Source organism: Ricinus communis, chromosome 2 (genome assembly GCF_019578655.1).
Source record: "Ricinus communis isolate WT05 ecotype wild-type chromosome 2, ASM1957865v1, whole genome shotgun sequence".
NCBI classification, from domain to species: domain Eukaryota; kingdom Viridiplantae; phylum Streptophyta; class Magnoliopsida; order Malpighiales; family Euphorbiaceae; genus Ricinus; species Ricinus communis.
The window spans coordinates 9,054,118-9,076,601 of record NC_063257.1 but is presented as its reverse complement, the minus strand read 5'-3'; the positions used below and the strand labels follow the sequence as shown (position 1 = coordinate 9,076,601).

General features: G+C 31.0%; 2 protein-coding genes across 3 annotated transcripts; both read right to left on the bottom strand.

Annotated features, from left to right (window-relative positions):
• Positions 1-73: 73 nt before the first annotated feature.
• On the bottom strand, positions 74-3,745 carry LOC8283222 (probable choline kinase 1). 2 transcript variants are annotated; one of them, XM_015722491.3, is made up of 8 exons: positions 3,573-3,745; positions 2,824-3,215; positions 2,342-2,463; positions 2,048-2,243; positions 961-1,078; positions 756-803; positions 406-506; positions 74-313 (listed from the first exon to the last, which is right to left on the bottom strand). In XM_015722491.3, exons 1-8 carry the CDS (start codon positions 3,670-3,672, stop codon positions 179-181), a joined length of 1,212 nt encoding a protein of 403 aa, XP_015577977.1. In that variant the 5' UTR covers positions 3,673-3,745; the 3' UTR covers positions 74-178. The 2 variants fall into 2 exon arrangements, with proteins under 2 accessions (XP_015577977.1, XP_002524355.1); XM_002524309.4 differs by lacking the exon at positions 3,573-3,745 and adding an exon at positions 3,355-3,532.
• A 14,058-nt stretch (positions 3,746-17,803) lies between these two features.
• Positions 17,804-20,563, bottom strand: LOC8283221 (tryptophan aminotransferase-related protein 4). The gene is made up of 5 exons (XM_002524308.4): positions 20,277-20,563; positions 19,867-20,164; positions 19,483-19,775; positions 19,114-19,397; positions 17,804-18,178 (listed from the first exon to the last, which is right to left on the bottom strand). Exons 1-5 carry the CDS (start codon positions 20,561-20,563, stop codon positions 17,865-17,867), a joined length of 1,476 nt encoding a protein of 491 aa, XP_002524354.3. The 3' UTR covers positions 17,804-17,864.
• Between the last annotated feature and the right edge of the window lie 1,921 nt (positions 20,564-22,484).

Here is a 22,484-nt window from a genome sequence, read left to right as displayed (position 1 = left end):
TTTCAATTTTCAATGTGAAGAGAACAAGAACATGATTTTTCTAAAAGAAAAGGAAAGAAAACGAAACAGAAAATGAAGAAAAATTTAGCTATATTAACTAACACCACAAATCCACAACAATCAAATTTTACATTCTCCATGATTTCCACTGAGGAAATTGCATCAAGGATTATATCCTTTAGGTAGCATCTACTACATAGCCATTTGCATGAACACCAGAGGATCCCAAGACTTCAGCCTTTCTCACCCAATACTGCTCAAACCTCTGCCTAGCATACTCCATGTAATCAAAATCAAGTTTATTGACATAACCCTGCAAAACAATGAAAATGCAATATATCAGAAATCCTTGATCTATTACCTGCATGCCTGTAAGTGATAGTGATGGAAATACAGAATACTTACTGAGATTATTCCCCATAAGCCCCAAAAGAGATGGTTTGCAAGAGTGTACTTCTCTGCATCATCAGTCAGCCGTTCCACTTTGTCTTCACTGGGTTTTTTGCCTGTTAAGTAATAGAGACGTATGTAGTTTTAAGCTGTTAGTGCTGTAAACAAGCAGATTGTCATATTTTTCTCAGCAGATTAATGTCTACAGTGGGTTGCACAAGCTTAAAGGAAAATGCTGCTCTATGCCAAGCGACTGTGAGTAAAGAGTTATTTGGAATTCAAAGTATGAACCAATCTAATGATTCAGCATTAATCTCTTGTAAAATAAATGCCTATTTAAATGAACAGGAAACTTAAGGACTGACCTCCAGAATTTAGATATACATGAACAAATCTGCGGCGCTCTTCCAATCCTATTGCAAATGCAATTAAGAAAAACAAATTAGTCTGGAATATGAAGCCTAATCTTGTTCCTGAAATATTAACCCTACTCTTATTCCTGACATGTTAAGAAAGAAAATTAAGGGAAATCTGGAGCCACTAAAGCAGAAAGGCTCTAGGAAAAGTTACCAGGATATTTGCTATAGTCCAAAACATGTGGTGTCTCAGAATGATAATTTGCTGCCATTTCACAAAAGTGATTTGCAATGTCATATGCAATAGGATTGTAACTCGCATACTCATAATCCTGTAATGTGAACAAATAGTAAGCATAAGTGATCACATAAGGAGAGGTGAGGAACTGAAAAGAAACATAAAGGGCAGGAACCAAATGACTTGCTTTTTTTGACTGAATGCAAATGGAAGGGCACTTCAGTATGCCAATAAGAATAATACAACTTCTTTTTCAAAAGAAGAAATAAGGACAGTCAAAGTGGATAGGGATCTATTCAATATCAAAAGCAAATTTCAGGTGATTGTATGAACAAAAAAATGGCCTATGAAACATGAAAAGGATATTCTTTAGAAAGGAAAAGTAATACCTCAGACAAAAGTGGCCTTTCTTTGGCTTCTGATTTCCTTTATTTATCGTTTACATGATTAGTTTCAACTGCAACTATTTAGCAGTAAAATTCATGGTCACCAAACAAACCACTTTTACAGGCAAATATAAAAAGAGCTAAACCCAAATAATTTCTAATATTTGTTCACTCACAAGCTGGGGTATAATGCGACCAAGTGATGACTCTTTCTTACCAGCTGAGCTTAGACTTGATTAAACCTCCAGTATTGCTCATACTTGACAGGAAACACATGTTTATCTGAGTAATAAACCTACTTATATTACTAGTTCCATGTTCCTACCGTTATCAGTCATCTTTATTAATATACTTTTAATATGTTAGATAAATAGATGCCAGTGAGCTCTATATATAACAGGGCTTTTACTTGATGTACAGATGCAGACTATCCATCCAAATAAAGGAGTTCAGGGAAAGAGCTTAAACCCGTCCTAGACTGGATAGCACACCTACGCAAGATTTGTTCAATGATTCAGCAAAGTATTTGGTACTATTAAAACTGCAGTTATAAATATGGGTTAAGTATGAAGCAGATTGAACAACAAGAACGTGTTAAGATTACTTCCAAAACCAGGGCGGCTACAGTATAAAATAACCAAATGATATAGTTTGCGAAAGCAACACAAGAAACTTACAATTATGGTGATTGATCTCGTCTCTTCATCCATCATGATATTACCATATTGCAGGTCATTGTGACAAAACCCAATATCCTGAACTTCTTGTGAAAGCTGCTTCTCTAGCATATTGATTTCATCTCCTAGACAGTCCAAGTGAAATTTCTTTGCATCTTTTGCAGAACACAAATGCTTGGCCTTGGTCAGCCAATTCCTAATGAACAAAAAATAGACAGTAAAAGGTATGATAGATAAAGATAGAAGGAAAGAAATCTTTAATCCTAAGATAACTTTTTATTTAAAAATCAATACCTCATTCTGCTCCACAGGAGTACATTCCTAGGGCCAGGCATATCTAAATCATGGAATTCTCTCATCTTTGCTGCTACTAGAGCAGATATTTCAGGATCACGGAGGTCAGCAGCCGACAGTGTCTGAACATCCAACAAAGAGATGAGAAGCATTATATTTAAGAAAAAGACCAAATTATTCAAAATGTTGCATTATGAGAATTAATTTCTCAATAGCTATCGATTAGGTTCTGTTAAAATCATTGATTCATTTGCAACAAATGAACTGATTTACGAAAGTGATCTTCAATCTTTGAGGAGAAATATCAATCTCCATAATCCTCAGCTCCTAAAATGAAACAAGATTTAAAGTATGCCTAAGTCTACAACTACGAAATGAACAACTGTAAGCATAAACATACACTCAATTCACAAAATAATAGATGCTAAAACTTCAAATATCAATATTCACTTATAAAAAAGAAGAAAGTTGAATTCGCATACCCTGGCATGAATGAACTCTTCAACCCTGCCATCAGCAAATCGGCCAAGAAGTCTGGGCCCTTGTCCATGCTTTGACATACACTCAAAAGTCCTAATCTCATCATCCCTTTTAAAGAAAACTTCAACACCTTTACCATAAATTCGAATCAGCAATTTCCTAATAACATCACCACTCCTTGTAGGCCAATTTATCTGAAAAACCTCATTAGTCATAGCTCCCTTCAATGGCATAACCTGCAAAGCTTCCATATCATCAACCACATCTCCCCACTCAGATGCCACTGATTGAAGAATTTTCTTTAGCTCTTCTTGGGAAATCCCTTCAACCAACTCATTTGTCTTTATAGCCATTCTTGTATCAACAGAAACAGATTGTACTAGCAAAGATTGCCCTACAACATATAAGAGCATACACTGAAATTCAAGATGGCACGAACAATAAAAACAATCTAAAGAAAACCCGTGTCAAAAAAAGATTCAAGAAATGCAAAAGTCAAAAGAATTCATGAAAACAAGAACAAGAAGACACACCCCAAGAAAGTTGCAGCCAAAGCAAGTCCAAGAAAGGAGCAAGAACTGAAATTCAACCGGGTTTGTAACGAACAAACAAAGAATTTATACAGTAAAGAAAACAAAAACCTTTTTTTTTTTTTTAATAAAAGAAATTGAATCACAAAGAAAGATTCTATTTTTTGGTATAAAATAGAATAAAGCACACGTTTAATGAAAAGAAAAAAGAAAACAATTACCTCTTTTTATTGACAAACGACCCGCGTAAAATCTCCTTGGATTGCGTGTGTGATATTTCGGGACAGTTACGTGTTGAGGTTTGTACAAACCAATCATCATCCGACACCTATAAAATCTGTTCGAAAATCTTATGATTTTTTGCTTTCTTTTTTGTGGGAAAAATGAAACAAGAAAAGAATTTGGATGTTGTCCAAGAAGCAGCAGCAGCTTAATAAAGTGATATAAGAAAATAAAAAGTAAGTGGTCAGTTAATACCACAAATGTCAAAGTCTTTAAGCTAATGGGCAGCTTCCACGTGTGACATTCAGTTTGAATATTTTAGCTAGGCTGACGTGTGTGTTGAAGATGACTGTAAGAATGCCATTATCAGCAGAGTTTTATTATATGCGTATATATATAAATAAAAATGACAAAAATATAGGAAGATTTTAGATGATGACGCTATATATTTTGACAAATATGGCATAAAAAGATAATAAAAGGGAGAGAGAAGGAAAAAAAAAAAACAAATTGTTGGACTTTGTGCTTGACATTGGAGAGTTTTATCTATATTAAAAAAAATTTAAAAAAAGGTAATAAATATAAAAAAAATTAAAAAAATCTGTATAAATTAGATAATAAACATATTTTTTTAATTTAACTAAAATTTTGAATATTTAATTGCATTATCAGAAAAAGTCTAGATTAAGAAAATAAAGAAATGGCCGATGCTAGTTGGACTAGTTAAAGTATGGAGATATAAATTTATAAAGAAAGGAAAACAAAAGAAGGAGTTTGGATTTTGTGGTTGGCAGTTTGTTTAGAGATTGAGAAGTGGATAGTCTGATATTCTTAAATTAAAGAGATTAAAAATAATAAAAGAGAAAAAAAAAAAGCTTGGATTCTATTTTATTTTTATTGTATTTTATTTTAGCTAAAAATATCCTTTTGCTGATTTAAATATTATTGAAATTGGAGCGATGAATCAGTATGATATGATTAAGTCAATAAATGTAATTGGATTCCTCTAAGAATATTTTTAACTAGGAGCACAATATAATATGCTAGTTTAATATTTTATATGAAAAAATTATAAAGAATTGTAAAAAGAAATGATATTTATCAATAAATAAATAATTAACGATGAAGATAAAAGTGATAATGAATTAGGTTACGATAAAATATTATTGGATACTCATATTACCTTTTTTTTTATAATAAAAAAGACATAAATGATTAGCAACCACTCGTTATTTATTTTAAAAAAATATCCTTCTGTCTAAGCACAACAATTTCACATATAAATTATAAAATGATGGGTATATATAACTTTAAAGGCAGTCCAAAAATGCCATTTGACTACAAAAGAAAAAGAAGAAGAAAAAGAACACTTAGAATGGTTATAATCAGTCAAGACCCTACCACTAAAGCCAATTCAATCATTATCTTCCATTTCTCCATGGAAACAATGCCAAACGTATGTTCTTTTCAAAAGAAAAGAAAAGATAATTAATCTTTATTCCCAATAATATCACTTTAGAACTGTGCTTCTGTTCGAAGTTTTTTTTTTTTTTTTTTTGGTGGCTTCCTATTCGTTGATTCCTGAGACAATGATTGTGGATTTGGGTTTTTCATCTATTAATTGATGTATATATTAAGGATAAAGATGAATGTTGTAGAAAAATATGAACCTGATACAACAAAATCACAAAAATAAAGATAAAGGAAAAATAAAATACACAATAAAACACATAAATTTATGTGGAAAACTCCTAAACCAATTAGGGTAAAAACCACGGGCAGTGATAGAAAAATTTTACTATAAGAAAATAATAGGAGTTACAATCTCTCTATTTATAAAGGAGAAAACATTAAAATTCTCTCTTTATAATAGGAGAAAAATAATTACTTAACTCTCTAATATTTTTTCTTATTTTTGAAATGAATGAATAACAAAGTGAGGCCTCTATTATATAGGCTTGAAAAGTACCTAAAGATTGTTAACTTAGCAATGTGGGAGAAATACTCCTCAAATTAATAACTTAGCAATGTGGGAGAGATACAAATCCCTAAATATCAACAATCTCCCACTTGAAGATTTGATTGAAGATCAGTCAGATCTTCACACTGTTCTTTTTTCCTTGCCTTTCCATGCTGCTTGTGCTTTTATCAAGTCACTAGAGGATTGACACCAAATAAATTTATCAGTGTTAACTGCCTTCGTCAAAAAATCTGCTAGGTTGTCTTTAGTATGAATTTTCTGCATATCCACAGTGCCCTCTTCCACTTTTTCACGAACGAAGTGATACTGGACTCGTACGTGCTTTGACTTTGAATAAAAAGCTAGATTCCTTGCGAGATGCAAGGCACTCTGACTGTCACAGAATAGAGAAATATACTCTTGTTCGTGCCCCAGTTCCTCCATCATCATTTTCAACCATACTGCTTCCTTACTAGCTTGTGTAGTTGCTACACATTCTTCTTCTGTTGTTGATGTCGCTACAGCTGATTGCAGTTTTGATACCCAGCTCACAGCTCCGCCAGTAAGTGTGAACACATATTCTGTAGTAGATTTGCTTTTATCAAGATCACCTGCATAATATGAGTCAACATATCCTCTGATAATAAAGTTTGATCCTCCATAACACAATGCAATATCTGAGGTCCCCCTAACATATCTTAGGATCCTCTTTACAGTATTCCAATGCTCTCTGCCAGGATTCGCCATGTACCGACTTACTACTCCCACTGCATGTGTAATGTCTGGTCATGTACAAATCATCGCGAACATTAAAGTCCCCACTACTGATGCATACGGTACTCGAGACATTTCCATCCTTCCTTCTTCACTGCTAAGATTCATACTAGAGGATAATTTGAAACTAACAGGAAGTGGGGTAGAAATTGACTTACAATCTTGCATATTGAAGCGTCGCAAGACCTTCTTCAAATAATTTTTCTGAGAAAGCCAAATCTTCCTATTGTTTCTGTCTCGGTGAATTTGCAGCCCTAGAATCTTGCTTGCTGGTCCCAAGTCCTTCAATTCAAATTCTCTAGCCAACTGTGCCTTTAGTTCTTCAATATGATCTTTGTTGGGGCCTGCTACCAACATGTCATTTACATACAACAGTAAGATAATAAAATCACTTTTACCAAACCTGTTGAAATATGCACAAGGGTCTGCATTAAGTCTGTTGTATCCAAGGCTCTGAAGGAATCAAATCTCTTATACCAACACCTCGGCGCCTATTTTAAACCGTATAGAGATTTGTTCAACCTACAAACCAAGTTCCGCTTTCCTTTTTCTTCAAAACCTTTTGGCTGAAGCATATAAATTTCTTCCTCAAGATCTCCATAAAGAAAAGTTATTTTCACATCTAGCTGCTCTAGATGTAAGTTAAATGTAGCACACATCGCCAAGACTACTCGAACAGTTGTTAATCGAACCACAGGGGAAAATATTTCGTTGAAGTCAATCCCCTCCTTCTCAGCATATCCTTTCATCACCATTCTTGCACGAAACCACTCCACTTGATCATCATTATTTCTTTTGATCTTAAAGACCCATTTGTTGCCAATGGCCTTTCTTCCTTGTGGTAGTGGCACAAGCTCCCAAGTCTTATTAATATACAGAGCTTCCATCTCTTCTTGCATTGCTGCCATCCACTGAGATGCATATGAACTGCTCATTGCTTCTTAGAGAGTTGATGGCTCTTCTTCCTCAATTAGAAGACAGTATGCAACATTGCTGCCTATATCATAATCTTTCTGCCAGGTTGGTGTAAATTTTGTACGTGTTCCCTTTCTAAGTTCTGACTCTTCAGACTCGGCTGGCTCTTCAAACTCGACTGGTTCTTCCTCTTCGTGCTCTATTGTTGTTTTAGAAGAATCTTCTTCTGTAGACTTTCTTTCCACCTATATAGTTGTAGTCTCTGAATTTTCTTTTGAAGTGCTATCATCTTCTCCCTTCAATTTATCTTCTAAGAAGATTACATCCCTACTTATTATAACCTCGTGGGCAGTGGGATCCCACAGGTGATACCCCTTCACACCATCAGCATATCCCAAGAACAAACACTTTCTGGATTTTGGATATAGCTTTGTAGTTTCTTGGGTATTATACATCATATACACAGGACTTCCAAATATATGGAGGTTTGAATAATCAACTACCCAGTCCACATCTCCATCGGTGTCTTTTGATCAATTGCTGTAAATGGAGACCGGTTAATCACATAACAAGCGGTGTTAACTGCCTCAGCCCAGAATGCCTTATTCAGGCCTGCAGCTCCCAACATTGCTCTAGTTCTTTCTAACAGAGTTCTGTTCATCCGCTCTGCCACTCCATTTTGTTGAGGAGTGTATGCCGTAGTGAACTGCCTCTTGATGCCTTCTTGTTTGCAAAAGCTATCAAATTCATTACCTGTGTATTCTCCTCCATTATCTGTCCTCAAACACTTGATCTTATTGCCTCAATCAAGTTCAACCAGCACTTTGTAAGTTTTGAAAACTGCAAATACATCTCCCTTGCTCTTGATAGGATACACCCGACATCTCCTGGAGTAATCATCGATGAAGGACACAAAGTACTTAGCTCCTCCTAATGATGAAACTGGTGCTTGCCATATATCAGAGTGAACTAATTCTAGAACATCCTTGCTTTTAGAATTGGATGTATTGAATTGTAATCGATGCTGCTTGCTTGTTATGCAATGTTCATAAAAGGGTAATGACACCTTTGTGAGACCAGGAAGTAGATTTTTCTCAGCAAGAACCTTCATGCTTTGTTCAGACATATGTCTAAGCTTCTGATGCCACACCATTGCAGATCTCTTGCTCGAACTACTTGAAGCAACAGATGCTTCTGCTTCATGCACAGTCTCTCCCAAAAATATATACAAATTAGCAGCAATTTTTTCTCATTTCATAATTACAAGCGCTCCTCGGGTAATCTTCATGATTCCTTTCTGAACTTTGATGATGCAATTAAGATTATCCAGCTGTCTTAGAGATAATAAATTCTTCTTCAGACCTTCCACGTGTCGTACTTCTTGAATAGTGCAGACTGTACCGTCGTGCATCTTCAACCTGATGGTTCCAATGCCTATGATCTTTAAGGCATTATCTTCGCAACTATACACAGATCCTCCTAAGATAGGTTCATAATGATGGAACCATTCTCTTCGAGAGGTCATGTGATAAGTTGCTCCTGAGTCAAGAAGTCATACATCAGCAAATTTCTTCCTGCTCTCAGTTCATATTGCTGCTTCACAGCACAATACATTTCCATCATCTGAAGTGCATGCCACATTCCCTTGAGGATTGGAATTCTTCAGACTCCAACAATCCTTCTTCAGGTGACCTTTCTTACCACAATGGTAGCAATTATAATTCTTCTTACTTTTTGATTTTGATCTACCATGATTGTGACTCCCATTTGGACCACGTTTTATTGATCTCCCTCTCATCACCATCAAGGCTTCCACCTGTTGTGAACTTGCCTGCTTGTCTTCCTTGTTCCTTCGCCGCTTTTCTTCTTCGAGAATTGCGGCTGCTATATCATCAAAGACTAGAATTTCGGTAAAAATATTATTTGTCAAACTGATGATGAGTTGATCATACGAATCAGGTAGACTTTGGAGTAGAAGTTCTGCACGTTCTTGTGACTCTATTTTATAGCCAAAAAATGTGAGTTGAGAAAATAGAGTATTCAAGACATTAAGATGCTCTGTCACTGAAGTAGATTCTAACATTTATAAGGTGTAAAGTTTCCTCTTAAGAAAAATTTTATTGTGTAATGACTTGGCCTTGTACAGTCTAGTGAGGTAGTCCCAAATCTCCTTTGCCGTTTTCTTTTCTTCTATACTGGACAAGATCCCATCTGCAAGTGTCAGATGAAGGTTTGCAATAGCATTCCCATCCATCTCGTTCCACTAATTATCATCTGTGAGTGTTGTCGGTCGTTCATTAATAGCCACAAAACAATTGTCTTTTCTCAATACAGCCTTTATCTTCAATTTCCACAGTGAGAAATTACTCCCATTGAACTTTTTAATCTTAAATTTTGTCACCATTGCTTCTATCACAAATGGTGCCTTTTAGCTTATAAAATGAACCGCAGTAATGAACACAACTCACTAGGTAAGTTCTCAGGAAAGACTGGAGGGTCACAAGTGAACCTCTTAAATACCAATCTCCTTAGACAGAACCTTCCCTAAATTGTAACTGTTCTTACTACTCCACACAAGCTTTTTTTTCTTGCACCAAAGAAAACCTCAAAACCCTTTTCTGATGTGAAAGATCAGACTGAGCTGCAACCACAAAATTTTAAGAAATTTCTTGCCAACCAGGCTCTGATACCAATTGTAGAAAAATATGAACCTGATAAAGCAAAATCACAGCTAATAATTTAAGAAAATAAAGATAAAGGAAAAATAAAATACACAATAGAACACACAAATTTACGTGGAAAACCCCTAAACAAAATAGGGTAAAAACCACGGGCAATAATAGAAGAATTTCACTATAAGAAAATAATTGGAGTTACAATCTCTCTATTTATAAAGGAGAAAATATTAAAATTCTCTCTTTATAATAGGAGAAAAATAATTGCTTAACTCTCTAATATTTTTCTCTTATTTTTGGAATGAATGAATAACAAAATGAGGCCTCTATTATATAGACTTGGAAGGTAACGCAAGATTGTTAACTTAGTAATGTGGGAGAAATACTCCTCAAATTAATAACTTAGCAATGTGGGAGAGGTACAAATCCCTAAATATCAACAAATGCACTGTAGGGATGCGCGACTTTAACCTGCCGCCGTTCCTTTAATCCGCCGCTATCCGTTTTGGTTCAGAATTAGGAATAATATTGAGAAAATATAATGTCAAATTATTAATAAATATAATTAGTCTCATCTGTAATTACATATTTATCAAGAAAATTGTAAAACACTAAAATAGAAAAGACAATAGATTCGTAAATTTTATGAAAAGCTATTTCTTGAAAATACGGCCACTCTTTTTATTATTACAAAAGACTTTATTCTTTTTCTTTAATTTATTAATTTTTTTTATATGTAGAATTGATCAATATTTTTATAAAGTTATAAATTTTTTATAAATATAAATAAATATTTTAATTTATGAAGAGATTATCATTTTTTATATAATATTCCATAATTATTGAAAATTTTTTATCTTATATAAAATTAACCATATTTCTGTGCATTTATAATCATTTTCATAACTAAAAAAAGTTTAAAAAAAATATCATAATTTATGAAAAAGTATGAAGACGTTATTACTTTCTATAAAATGATAAACTTTTTATCATTAGAAAGATTTTATTTCTTTTCCGTTTGCTTACCAATTTTTTCATAATATATATATATAATATTTTCTAGAACTAGAATAATTTAGATTATATTTATTTATTAATATTATTAGTTTAGAAAAGCTTTTTTTTTTACTTTTACTGAAATTATATACTATATAATTATATATTGATAATTTTTAATTAAATAATAAATTATTTTAATTATATTTTTAATATTATACTAATTAGTTATATAATAATTTTTATTATTAAAAATAGCATACGATTATATGTTAATATTGATTATATATACGACTAAAAAATAAAAAATTTTGACATGTGTATTTATATTTGATAATAAAAAGATTTGATTTGTTTATTTACTTTTTGACTCATAATTATTATGTTGAGATATATTATATAGTTTTTATATTTATTTTACATTTAATCTATTAATTGATAAATTACTTTTTTAATTAAAAATAATTTTAATTCTCTAAAATAATATTCTATATTTTTAATATTACTAATAAACTAATATTTTGATATTAATTTTGTTTAAAAACCTTGCAAAATTTAATAAATTATAGATATTATTAGACATTAATTATGAATACCTATGTAAACAGTAAAATTTAAGATTGTATTTATGGTAGCTGATGTAAACGGTGGTGGCTCTAGTTGCACCAGTTATCTCCGGGAAGACGTTGAACTATTCCTAGGGGCATAGATGTAATTAACTTGCAGGCCCATGGGCAGAATTGTTTTGGGCCTTAAGCCCTTTCACATGGATTCTGTACGTCTTTATTGTTCCCAACCGTCTAGAGATAATATAAAATTAACAAAAAAAATTATTTTAAATTATATAATTTTCTTTTTAAAAATATTATTTTAAAAATTTATGATATGGTAATTTTTTAATTATTTTTAGATTATTTTATCCAAAAAATACTATATAAAAACTAAAAAACAACTAAAACTCTAATTTCAAACAAAAATTTAAAAAATCGTGTTTCTGATATTTTAATATAAAAATAAAATAATAAAAAATCATAAATTTAATAAAAAAAAATATGGATCTTTTTTTTTTCTTTCTTATTTTTTAAAAAACTTCACCAGTTTTTGAAAAAAAATTAGTTTTACAGTCAAGAATTCTTTTATGATTTTTTAAATTTTTTTATTTATATGCTTAAGATATTAAAGATTTATTTATTTTTAATTGTATTATTATGATTTTTCGTTTTAGGATTTCGTCCAAAAATATATACTAAAAGTATACTTATAAAATATCAAAAAAATATTATTTTAACTTGTATTATTGTAAAATCCGTTAAATGAGGTAAATTTATCGTTTTTATTTTATATTTTTGTATTTGATATTCATAAATTAAATGATATTACAGATTTTTTTTATAGCAACTAGTGTGTTTTGATGATATAAAAATGTGTATTTCAAAATATATACCAAATATATATTAAGGTGCAGTTTAAAATACATAAAAATATAACTAAAATAAAACTAAAAACAGTAACAAAAATATATAAAAAGGATATCAAAAAATATTAAAAAAATATCATAATACAGTTAAAAAATTGTATAAATAATTATTTAAAAAAAATCATAACAAAATATTTTTTAAAAAAATCATAAAAATTAAAAAAAGTTAGCTGTAAAATAAAATGTTTCCCCCACTTTTCTTACTTTTATAGAAAACCCCCTTACTTTTTAGTAGTAACTATTGAAATTTCATCATGCTAACCACTTTAAACAATACTATTTTTTTATGCGTTTGAATTAATTATTATCTGTAAAATAAAAAAATGAATAACTTTTAAGTTTAAAATAAAAATAAATACCCTTTTTTAGAATAAAAACCATTTTTAGTGTTGAAAATTTATGTAAAATAAAGTAAATAATTTTAAATAAAATTATATATATATATCATATTTTTTTAATTTTTTTCTATAAAAAAATAATTTCAAAAAAAATAAAATAAAGATCTCAAATTCAAAATCTCTACCTTTAAAGGCGAAAGGTCTTACCAAACCGGCTAGGCCTGAATTGATTCTCCATCATTCTTTCAAGTGTTATTATAATTGAACAATAGAGCACCACTTAAGAATCACATCTATACTCAGGTTAAACCTTTGCATCAAGACAGGAGATTACCATATTATATTGCCATGGAAAAGCTTAAAGAAAAGAGATATTACAATATATAAATTCAGCAAAAGCAAGAGTCCAGACTGTCGTTTGTGAGTTATCCAAATGGAAGGTCTTCATCCTAAATAGAATATGAAGAAAGATTTAAAGAAGAAATGAATAGTTTTATTTTATAAATTAAATTACAGGGTTTAAAAATGCTTTAGTACTATCAAATTAAATTTATTCATTTTTTACAGCCGAATTACATATAAAATTATGACTCTTGAGAAGTTTATAAATTTAAATAATAATTTAATCTCGATAAAATCAATTTTAATTTTTTAAAATTTAAAATTTTAATACCCTGATTTATGGTTCAGCAAAAATAAAGCAATAGTATTATCCTAAAGGAAACTCCTAATATTTGTTTCTTAACCCTAAATCGAAAGGAACTCTTAACCATGCAAAACTGCACCGCTTTGTTCAAAAATGTTAGAAGTTCTTTTCTTTTCTTCTCTCTGCGGTCTCTGCAGCTATTCCCTCACTCCAAATCCAAAAATATTTCATGCCCTAATTCTGCTACGCGAACAAAACAAGAACTGAAGTCATTTTCTGCAACCAACCCATTTTCGGATAAATTCAAAACTAAAATGGGACCACCTTTGCATGATGAAACAGAGAATTAATGGGTAATATTAAACCTATTTGGTAGCTAAGAAAGTGAAAGAAATAAACAAAATATTTTCTCCCTGCCTAATTCTTTCCATTACCGACACCCTCAACAGTGAAATTTCAATTGAATAATCTTAAATCTTTACCTGGGATTCTCAATTTCTCTTCCAATTTGGTAATCTATCATGGGTTTTTTTTTTCTTTTGAAGGAAAAAATACGTACATTAAGAAATAAGATCGGGAGCCTTGTCTGCTATAATCACAGGATTAATTAAGCCACGAAGGAACACACTCCTCCAAACCAAAGAAGCAAAAGCAAAAAATTATATAAAATATATATGTTTTAAAAGCAGATGAGCGGCACCATTAGAATACTTGACTAATTATATATATATATATATATATAGAATTAAGAAACCCTTAAATTAATTATTGAATAATTCTAATAGAATTAGAAATATGTCAAATTAAATTAATTATAAATGAGAAATTACAATAGAACTACACTGGATTAATAATATTTTAATCAGTTAAAAAATATAAAAGAGTCCCGCATAAATTTAATGATGCTAAAACATCAAAATCAAAGTACCCCACATACGGAAAAATGTCTGGCCAAAACTATTGGTTTTAACCAATAATGATGTTACGTTTTAGATTTTTCGAGCCAAACTTGCCAATTTTAGAGCAGAAACATTTGGGTAGATTTTCATCAGAATTCCAAAGCATTAATCAAAGTGCCCTACATAACGGCACATGAAAAAGTCTATACTAAAAATACGTGGTCATATATATCACAACAAAAAATATACACTCTGTAGAGAATAAAAAAAAATCTATAACGACCTGAAACCATATTACAAAAAATATTGTCCGCTTTAGACTCCACTTGGAGTCACGATTTTGTCCCCTTTGCGGATTCGAGAACTTTCCAGAAAGTTATTCATCATGAAATTTCTTTGTACCAAGCATGTTTAACTTTTGAGTTCTTACAGCCAAACAACCAAAATAAATCTTATGTGATTAGTTTTAATTTTATATATATATATATTATCAATAATTTCCTGCTCCATTTTGATGTGCAATTCGATTCAATCATGTACCATATACTTTAGAGTGTTGTCATCCTAGAAACTTGTAAGAAGCTATTTTTTATCCAGGCATTCTATCCTTACCCCAACATCTACTTCTCGCTCTTATCGGACCCGCTTCTTTAGGCCAGAATGCCATTGAATCTATCACCAAAACTATTGGTTTTAATCAAAATACATGATGGAGCATTAGACATAAATTTATGGATTATCATCAAGAAGATGAGAGTATGAGTTGAGAATCACACAAACCTCTTCCTTTCTTTCAAAGTCTCATGACTTAAGGTAAAATGCTTGGGTGAAAAACTTGCATGAAGATGGGATATTATCATATTGCAATGGCATGAAAAATTTTAAAGAGAGGAAAGAGATACTACAACAGATAAGTCCAGCAACAGCAAGATTTCTAAGTTCTTCAAGTCTAATCAGAATATGAAAAAAAGTGGCTTATAATTGGCCACATCTTTTGCACAGGTCTTTCTTTCTTCTTTTTCAATAAATTAAATTATAGAAACACTTGAAACCATCTTAAAAATGGCCAAGTTTCATTATCTCTCTTTTGATATTGTATTATCTTAAAACTTTTTTTTTTTGTTTTAATAAGACTTCAGTGAACTTCTGAATAACGTTGATGTTATAAAGATGTCAATCTAGCTGGACGCCTTAGTGTATCGCTTGACTTTTATTCAAAAGAAATGTGTTGCCAAATCTAACCATTAGCAAGGGAAATATGAAACATCAAATAAAGCAAGCAAACTAAGAGCAGGAGAATTCAGAGAAGATCTCGCAGAAGAATGAACCACCACAGATGAATGAATTAACTTCAACCAGCAAATGAGTGTATTTCCCAACCCAAGAGAGCCCAAGTCACAGCCACACATAAAAAAACAAACAACCCTTCCGACAAATCAATTGAGGCCTACAGACATAATGTTTGAGATACTGCAGCCATTATTATAAAAATACAATCCAACAAGTGATTCCCATAAAAAAAGAACACTCTGAAAATAATTTTATGATGACTGCACTTTGTTCTAATAAAAGATATAATTTTTATTTAAATTTCTTTTCTCCTTTTGATCGAAAATAACTTCTAAAATTTTAAATTTAGTATTAATAATAAGCATTATAATAATAAATATTAATAAATATAATTATTAGAATTCATTTTATTAAAAAATGAATTCATATGTTTTGTGTATTAGATAATAACTATAATATTGTTGGAACAATTTACAATAAGAAATTACAGACAGAAAGTATGAGAGAAAATTAAATAAAATTAGTTTATAATTATTTTCTTATATTTTTTCAGCATTTTGCTTAGTTATGATAAATTCTATAGATCTAATAAAATCAATCAAATTTCATTCTTTGATATACAGCCTCATCCTTTATTATTGCCCATCTGCACAAGAAAGAACAATTTATCAGTAGCGAGAAAAAAAGAAATGCAACAATTTATGGGCATATATATATATTAGTATCAATTCTTACCCAAATCTATTGCCAGCATGGCCAGTGAGCTTGGAAAGTGTAAAGATCATCAGCTGGAGCTGGGATTGGGATTGGTGTAAAATGAGGCCAATAGTAAGCAAAATCATGAATTGTCTTTATCGATTCTCCTTGAAGCACTGGTTTCCCCAATCCACCATCAGGATTGTTCGGCGACGTCACAAGCTCAGTATACTTGCTCGAGGAATCCACACTGTTCTTCCAAGACAAAGTATCTCCGCAACAAATCTTAATTTAATGTAGCATATGCTGAGATTGAATTTAATTCCGAAACAGTTGGAGTATTAGGTTTGAATCATCTATTCTGCTCTAGGTTATTTAAGTCTAATTCTTTTTATTGTCGAAATTCATATCTTGTCCTTGAACTTTTCGAGTTCTGGTCATTGAGTCCCTAAAGAATTATTGTGTTTTAAAGGGTCCTCAACTTTCTTTCTTCTTTTTTTTCTTTTGTTGTTTTTTTTTGGCATTCAAGGACTTTTCTCACGGCATAGTAAAATCAACAAGTTCTCTATTATCTGGAAGCCACGTAAGTATATTTAATAACGAAAAAGACAAGTTGTCCTCTATATCCACTATGAGCTGATAAAAGAAATTGCGTAGAAAATCGTTTTGGGTCATTTCAATTTCTGTAATCCTAACCTTATACATTGAGAAGAAATTAGAAAGGCTATCTCTTTTCTTAGTGGCTGCAAATGGAAAATGCAGCAGTTCTTGATGCAACCAAAGAGCCATACAAAGGAAGTCTAGTAGACTAGAAGGATATATTTTAGATGTGGGAAATGGCGATGTGGGGAACGGTGAGGTATGTTTATTAATTTTTTTATTTATGAAAGGCTCGCTATATAAAAAATTAAAAATACACATAATACAGAAGAGATGACTCGAACATGAGACATCTCATTTCCAATAATAAATACTTTTACTGCTTGAGTTAGACTTCACGGATATGGGTGAGGTGTGTTTGTATTAATTATTACTAATGAATTAAATTGAGAGGTTTTCCTTCATGAACATTGATCCAACGGCTCTTAAATTACCTTAGGAACTTCATTATTAAACTATTCTTAAGGCTGCTTAGGTTTGAAAAAGGAAGAAAAAAAAACCATAGTAATTCTATTATTCTATATTTGCCTTAGCAGCCACAAAGAGTAATTAGGATGTCGCATTCATTACATATATCCACATCCTGCATGAATTAATTTATAAGTAAATTTAAGTAACAATCAAGTTAATATTTTTATATTTGATAATCAAATATCAACTTGCAATTCACAAGCTTTAAGTAAATCATAATAAAAGCTGAAGATTTCAAACTAGATTTGTGAATTGGGTTCTTACAGGCTTTTAAAAAGTGAGAATTGGGTTCATATCATTTTTTAAAATTTTTTAATTTTTAAAATATACCATCTATTCTATTTCAATTCCAGTTATATTTCGAAGTGAAATTGTTTCGAATAAATCTAAAAAACAGCTTAGGCACATGTATCATGATAAGGGCATAAAAATATAAAAAAATATTTCGGAATTTGTAAACTCTTTTGATGATCCAAAAATCAAAAAATTGTGTATCATGATAAGGGCGTAGTCCAAACAAGTGAATTTCCAATAAGAAAATGATGTCCAACGCTGAAAACTGTGGAAGCATTGCTTCTGCTACTTGTTTTATCCTCCAAGAGTTTAATTTGATTTTCTTGCAGCACTAACATTTCCATCTTTTGAAGTAATAAATCAAAATTATCTTTGCTCTTGACAAGGCTGAGACGCACATAGCAGCTTTCTGCACCAAACAAGTCGCCTCGGCGGCCACTTATATTGGCTGCTGATTTCAGGGTTCTGAAACAGTCTTCATCTTCTTCTCTTTCACACTTCAGCCATGCAAAAGCTGCAAAGAAAAATGAAAAGGAGTTTTTAACTTCATATGATTGAATTAATTTGTCTAGTTTGTTGTTGCATCATGGAAGTTTATTTACAAATTTAAATTAAGCCTGTTGGCTTAAGATAATCCAAGTCTTTACGGTTGTGATTATTATATGTTAAATTCTTTAAATTTTGGCTAATTTAGTCAAATTTGTAAATGTTTTATAATTATAGTTTAATTCACTACATCGTCAAAATCTAACGACGGATTGTGTGACAAGTATAAAAGGTGAGCTTGGCATTTTTAAAACACAGGCCAACATGTCATCCATGTCACGAGAAATTTTGATGTAGACTCTGCCTATCACGTTATTTGTAGGCTAAATTAATTATATGGTAATATATAGCTTATTTATTAATTATTATCTTTTTATTGGTTGAATTTTAATGATTAATTATTAATAATAATAAATAAATTAACCAATAAAAATTTAATAATTAATAAATAAAATCACATATCATCGTATAATTGATTTAGCCTACAGATAACATGGTAAATTGAATTTATTCAAAAAAATTATCTCATGCTATTCAGTTTTGACCAACATTACGAAAAGAGATTCCTACTTAAGTTTAGTGTATACACTACAACTAATAAGAGAGTGATACGTCTGTACGAGTGTTTTATACTTTGGTATAGGATAATTAACACATGGTTCTATCATTTAAAACTAATAAATATATGTCAATCATTTACTGATTTAATATATAAATGGGATATATACCAAAGTTTAGCAAAAATTCTCCATCAATATAATTACCAGAAGGTCTGTAGATTTGGTTAAATTAGCCGACCTTTAAAATTTAAAGGATTTGATAAAATGATAACAAACCGGTAAAGGTTATGATGTTTAGGGCAACAGGGCTTAAAATTAAAGCTTGGACTTCTATATTTTTTACCTGGAGAAGGTCCTCTAACTTTCTTGGAAAAGGAACAATACTGATGATTGAATTCTTGAATGGAAAACCGTCTCGACATTGATAAAGTTCTGCTCAATTCTTTCCATCGGTTCCTCATTGTTTCGAGTCCAAATTCAAATATTTCTCTTCCTTCTGCTTTATTAAGAACGACTTTCAGGAGCTTAAGAACTCGTAACTGAGTTTCTCTAGGAACACCATACGTACTTAGACTCATATATGTTACCATTCTTTGATATACAGCCTCATCCTTTATTATTGCCCATCTGCAAAAGAAAGAGCAATTTATCAGTAGCTAGCGAAAAAGAAATGCAACAATTTATGGGCATATATATTAGTATCAATTCTTACCCAAATCTACTGCCAGCATGGCCAGTGAGCTTGGAAAGTGTAAAAATCATGAGGTCCTCATCAGCTGGAGCTGGGATTGGTGTAAAATGAGGCCAATAGTAAGCAAAATCATGAATTGTCTTTACTGATTCTCCTTGAAGTACTGCTTTCCTCAATCCACCATCAGGATTGTTCGGCGACGTCACAAGCTCAATATACTTGCTCGAGGAATCCACACTGTTCTTCCAAGACAAAGTATCTCCGCTGAACTTGTAATCTTCAGACTGGAAAAATTCTGTTTGCTCTTTATAAACCTGTAAAGATTAAAAAAAATGGAATTGTTATTATCAATAATGCATAACTGGATATATATATATATATATATATATGGCTGATGAGGCTTACTGGGTAGTAAGGGACTGAAGCTACAACCCTAGAAGGTGAAGATGGATTGTTATAAGAGGAAAGGGCATGCACTGCTGCATTAAGAAGGTGGGTTGCTCCTGCACCAAAAATAATATATCTTCCATCTGTCTTTGCATTCCCAACTACAGTGTGCAGTTTGCGGATTTGAGTCTCCAGCTCTTTTGAGATGAGGGAACCATCATTGAATTCGTAGCTCATACGATGCCATCCAGGCACCAAGATAGCACTGCTTGCTGCGTGTTTCAACCAGAAGGGCTCCAAGAAAATGGGGTCTCCACTGCAATATTATGATAATATATATAAACATAAGTGTATATAAGAATGTTAATCAGCAGATGTATGCTCCCATTTTTCAGAGTTAGTACTGATTAAAATGATTTTTTAAGTACCTATCTGCGTCCACCTCACAATCTGGAATAGCCTCAGAGCAATCAGGACCTTTAAAACAGGCATAACATTCACAAACAGGTTTACCATCAACACCAGATGAGCCATCCAAGAATGCCCTTCCATGGCCTGAACATGAAATCGAAGCAACAGCTTCTGCTTCTTCTGCTGCTGTTTTGGTCCAACTTTGTTCCCACCCTCTATGCATTAACAGATTAAGAGACAAAACATTCAGAGTTATTGAACAGCTCAAAAGAAGTGCATACTTGAAGCTCGGAATCTTGGCCATCCTAGTGATCATATCAGTTTGTAGGATAAACCATGTCTATATATTTATAGACAACAGCAGAAGAAAGACTGGTATATAATAATTTAACTGGACCAGACCGCGTCTATGGACTAGATCAATTAACACATGCACACATGGGAAAGTGCTGAGAATATAGGCAAAATTAAGAAACACTCTTGCTGAGTCTTTTTAAATTAGTGAAATGAGGTCACCATAATTTTATTTTTTATTTTTTATCTTTGTTCCAACCTGCAAGTAGCAGAGAAAAACGAATTAGAAAAAGTTGACGAAGCTCAGAAAAAGAAAAAAAAAAAAAGCATGTGAATAGGCTGCTTGATTTTCTTGGGTGATTTCCTTTCTTAACTTAACAACCATTACTTTGTTGCCTAGCAGTACTGTTAGATTAATTAAGGTCTTAATTAGTTCCAAATATATAACTTCATTTGAAGGATGAACTAATTAAATTTAACTGATTCACCTCAGAAACCTTGCTATTTTTGTTCAGGTTTATACATTAACGAATGGATGCCACCAGCTGTCGAAGTACTGTTGAGCTCTTGATCTCCTATCTGATTCAACAAAACATTCCAATTTGCATGGCATTGGACAATTTAGTCCTACCAGTAAAAATTAGACAAAAGATTAGCAGGTTTGATCTCTATGGATTTATTCTGATAATCATGGACTGTTTTCTTTTCTTTTTTCTTTTTGTTTTTCTCCTCTAGAGAAATGACATTTTGTAGCCAATGTCAGTGACTCATTCATGATATTTAAGTGTATAAATTTGTCAAATGATCAAATATTATTCAACGACCATATATTATAACTTTTAAATATATTTTGATCGTATTTTACCCACCCATTAACTAAGTCTTTGATTGGATTTACTCATCCATTATGAAACCAACTTAAATTTAAATCTGGAAAAATAAGTAATAAAATAAAATCATTCAAAGCATTTGCCAGAATTCAATTCACAAAAGCTCTCTTTTGCTTGTTTTTAAGGTCTTCTTGTATCACGTAACTTCTACTGCATTCTTCAAAAAAGGCATGAAATTCATAAGAACTTCATAGAATTAAAAATAATTAGTCATTTGTTATTATTTTGATTATATATAATTTAATAAAATTATTAATATTTAATATTAATTTATAAAATTTTAAAAAATAATAACAAACTCATTATATTTAAATGTATTTTATATTTTTAAAATTTTAAAATTTTATTAATGTAATAATATAAGAATTATTTTAATAATTATTTATTAATTAAATTTAATATTATATAAATTTATATATCAATTTAATTTATATTCTATTATTAAGAATTTATATTGAGAGTTATTTATGGGATAATATTTGGTAGAGATAAGAGTACGTACAATCTTATCTATTATGTAGACTTATATTGGGTATATACATCTCTAAGAAAACTTATTTAGAGGAGAATTATTCTTTATATATGTATCTCTACAAGTCTAATTCTAAATGGAAGAGGAGAACTCTCTCCTATCTGTGCATTTATCCACCATTATTTTTTGTACAATTCTTTTATAAACATTTTAGTTTAGTTTTTATTACTCTTTGTAAGATATAAGAAGATTTTGAAGAAGTAGAGAAAGAAGATCAATTATTTTCCTACTTGAAGAAATTTTGAATTTAGAGTGAGCTTTTACTTTATTGTTTTATGTATTTCTATTTAATACCAATGATTATTGGATTAAAAAAATGTTATACTAATTTTTGTAAATGTTTAGTTTAGCCTATTTATTTTTGTATGAACCTTCTTATTTATTTATTTAATGAATAATTTCTTTACCTTCATATTTTTATTAGTTTCAGTTATTATTGTTAGTTAACCATCATATTAATTCAATAATAGTAATTGTTACGAACATATTTAGGTTGAATGTATTAGAGA